We start from the raw sequence: 2,518 nt of genomic DNA on the forward strand, positions 1-2,518 counted from the left end.
ACTGACGACGTTCCTCCCGGTGGTCGCTCGGACCCTCACGATGACTATCACGGTCGCCACCATTCCCGCTCCCACCGCTCTGACGACGAGGATGGTTCGGAGTATAGCCCCTCCCACTCCCCTCCGCCGGCGCCCCCGCCCTCTACCTCGACCCAGGGTGGGCGGCCGGACGGCCGGTCCCTTTGCGACTCTGCCTGAGGGGCTCCTTTCGCTCCTACCCTCGACACCGTTCGCGGAGCCGCGGTCCAGCGACACCTCCAGCGTCGGGCTCGTCGTCATCCCGGCGTCCTCCCCTCGCTCTCCTGATGCGCTGGCTGCGCCTCCTCCGTCTGGTCCGACAGCCTCTTCCCCCGCCCTGGGCTCCCTCCCTGTCCAGCCAGATTCGTCCCCGCCGGCCTCCCCCCGCCCCTCGGGACCCGTCCCATCTCTCGCGACTCCCGATGCACCCGCCCTGGTGCCCTCGCCCGAGTCTCCTGCTGTGGCCCTCGACGGGGTGCCGACCCCTCCACCGCCAGTCCAGATGGCTTCTCCCCCACTACCTCTGGTGCTGCAGGTGCAGGCCGGGCCAGACGTGGCGCTGGCGGCCGCTCCCCCGCCTTCCTCGCCTCGCCTGCCTGCGGTCTCCCCCCTCCCCCCCCCCCCCCCCCCCCCCCGCCGACGACTACCGCTGGATGTGCGGGTGCCTCCGCCCTGACTACTCCCCTGGCGGCGCCCCCACACCCACCGCGGTCCACGGCCTACACCAGACGCGGCCGGTCGACGTCGACTCCGGTGACATCCTCGCGGGGCAGTGCCCGGATTGACGCTGCTCGCCCGGTTGGCAGCCCCGCCCTTCCCATCTCGGAGCGGGCTGAGCTCCGGGCTGCGGCGCGTAACCTCGAGCCAGGTACCCCGGTCATCCCCGCTTCTTCTGCTACATGTTCTTTCTCTGTGTTGGAGTCGGTCCCACTTGGACATCTTGCCAAGGTCACGGCCGACTCTGATAAAGTTGCTCCCCCAGAGTCCAGATCGAGGCCATCCGCGCCCGGGAAGTCCTGGATGGCCGGCTGGCCGAGACCCGTGCCCGCCTGGCCTCGTCCTCCTCGGAGGCTAGCGGCCCTCCCCCGGACCCCCAGTCGTCCCGTCTGGCGGTCCCCGCCCCCCTGGAGATTCGGGGCCGCACCCGATCCCGCACCGCCGCCCTCCGCGCGCAAAGCGCCTCCCGTGTCCTGGGGTCAAGCAGCCCCTCCATGGCGGTCTGATGCGGACTCTCTTCTGGAACATCTGCGGGTACGGCCAGGATGGCCGACGCTGCCAACTCATCGAATACATGCGTGACGAACACATTGACATAGTTGCAATCCAAGAGACCATGCAAACCGATTTCACCCTGGCCGAGCTTGAGCACCTGAGCACCCACTTGTTCGCCTGGCATTGGCTCCCTTCTAGTGGGATCGCCGGGCACTCTGGTGGCATCCTATTAGGTGTCAAGGATGCCACCTTTGAGGTTGGGAGCATGGATAGGGGTGAGTTCTTTGTGAGCATGGAAATCTTCGAGCGCGCACTGAACTTTAAGTGGGAGATCATTATAGTCTATGGCCCCGCCGACCACAGTCGCTCGGTGTCCTTCCTCGACGAGCTCTCGAGTAAGGTATCCGCGGCCCGCTTCCCGTCGTCATCGGTGGCGACTTCAACCTTCTCTGATCTGCAGAGGACAAGAATAGCGGCTTAGTTAACTTCCCACGCATGAAGTTGTTCAACGACTGTATTGCAGATCTCGGTTTGCGGGAATTGGATAGGATTGGTGCCAGGTTCACCTGGACCAATCGCCAGGCCGACCCAACGCGCTCCGTGCTGGATCGGGTCTTGGTATCTCCTGAGTGGGAGTTGAGGTACCCCCTTGCCTCCCTCCGCGCCATCACGCGTATTGGATCGGACCACGTTCCTCTTCTTCTATCCTCTCAGGATGAACGCCCCCCCTCTGCCCCTAGATTCCGCTTCGAGACGTTCTGGCTTAACCAGAACGGTTTCGCTGAGGCCGTGCGCAGCCGCTGGCTGGAAGCCCGCCTTGCTTCCCACCGATCCATCTCGGCGGTGGATGACTGGCACTTCTGCGCCAAGCGCGCCCGTCAGTTCATGAAGGGCTGGGGCGCGAATCTCGGGAGGGACCTCCGTCTTCGCAAGAAAGCCCTCCTTGACTCCATTCAGGCCCTGGACCTTCGGGCCGACTCGGTGGGCCTCTCTCCTGACGAATGGATGCAGCGGTATGACCTTGAAGACCATCTTATGGTCATATACACTGACGAGGAGGTGTATTGGCACCTTTGAGGTACCCAAAAGTGGGTTCTCCAGGGTGACGCGAATACCGCCTACTTCCAGGCGATCGCCAATGGTCAGCGGCGGCGGAATACCATCCCCCTGCTGTGGGATGGCGAGACGCATCTCCAGCGGCCTGCTGACAGTCGTGCCCACGTTGACGGCTTCTATCAAGCCCTGTTTGCAGCCCCCCTAGCTCTTGCGCCACACTTCTGGGTCGGAC

The 2,518-nt window shown here is 64.7% G+C and overlaps 1 protein-coding gene across 1 annotated transcript; it reads left to right on the top strand.

Moving 5' to 3' along the window:
• Window positions 1-1,725: 1,725 nt before the first annotated feature.
• LOC141027520 (uncharacterized) lies at window positions 1,726-2,307 on the top strand. Its single transcript, XM_073504585.1, has one exon. It carries the CDS (start codon window positions 1,726-1,728, stop codon window positions 2,305-2,307), a length of 582 nt encoding a protein of 193 aa, XP_073360686.1.
• Window positions 2,308-2,518: the final 211 nt, after the last annotated feature.

The sequence above is a fragment of the Aegilops tauschii genome, chromosome 7 (genome assembly GCF_002575655.3).
Source record: "Aegilops tauschii subsp. strangulata cultivar AL8/78 chromosome 7, Aet v6.0, whole genome shotgun sequence".
Classification (NCBI taxonomy): Eukaryota; Viridiplantae; Streptophyta; class Magnoliopsida; order Poales; family Poaceae; genus Aegilops; species Aegilops tauschii.

Bases quoted from the DNA above. Each gene is read 5' to 3' on its own strand.
- LOC141027520 (XM_073504585.1), top strand. From the start codon at position 1,726: ATGAAGTTGTTCAACGACTGTATTGCAGATCTCGGTTTGCGGGAATTG.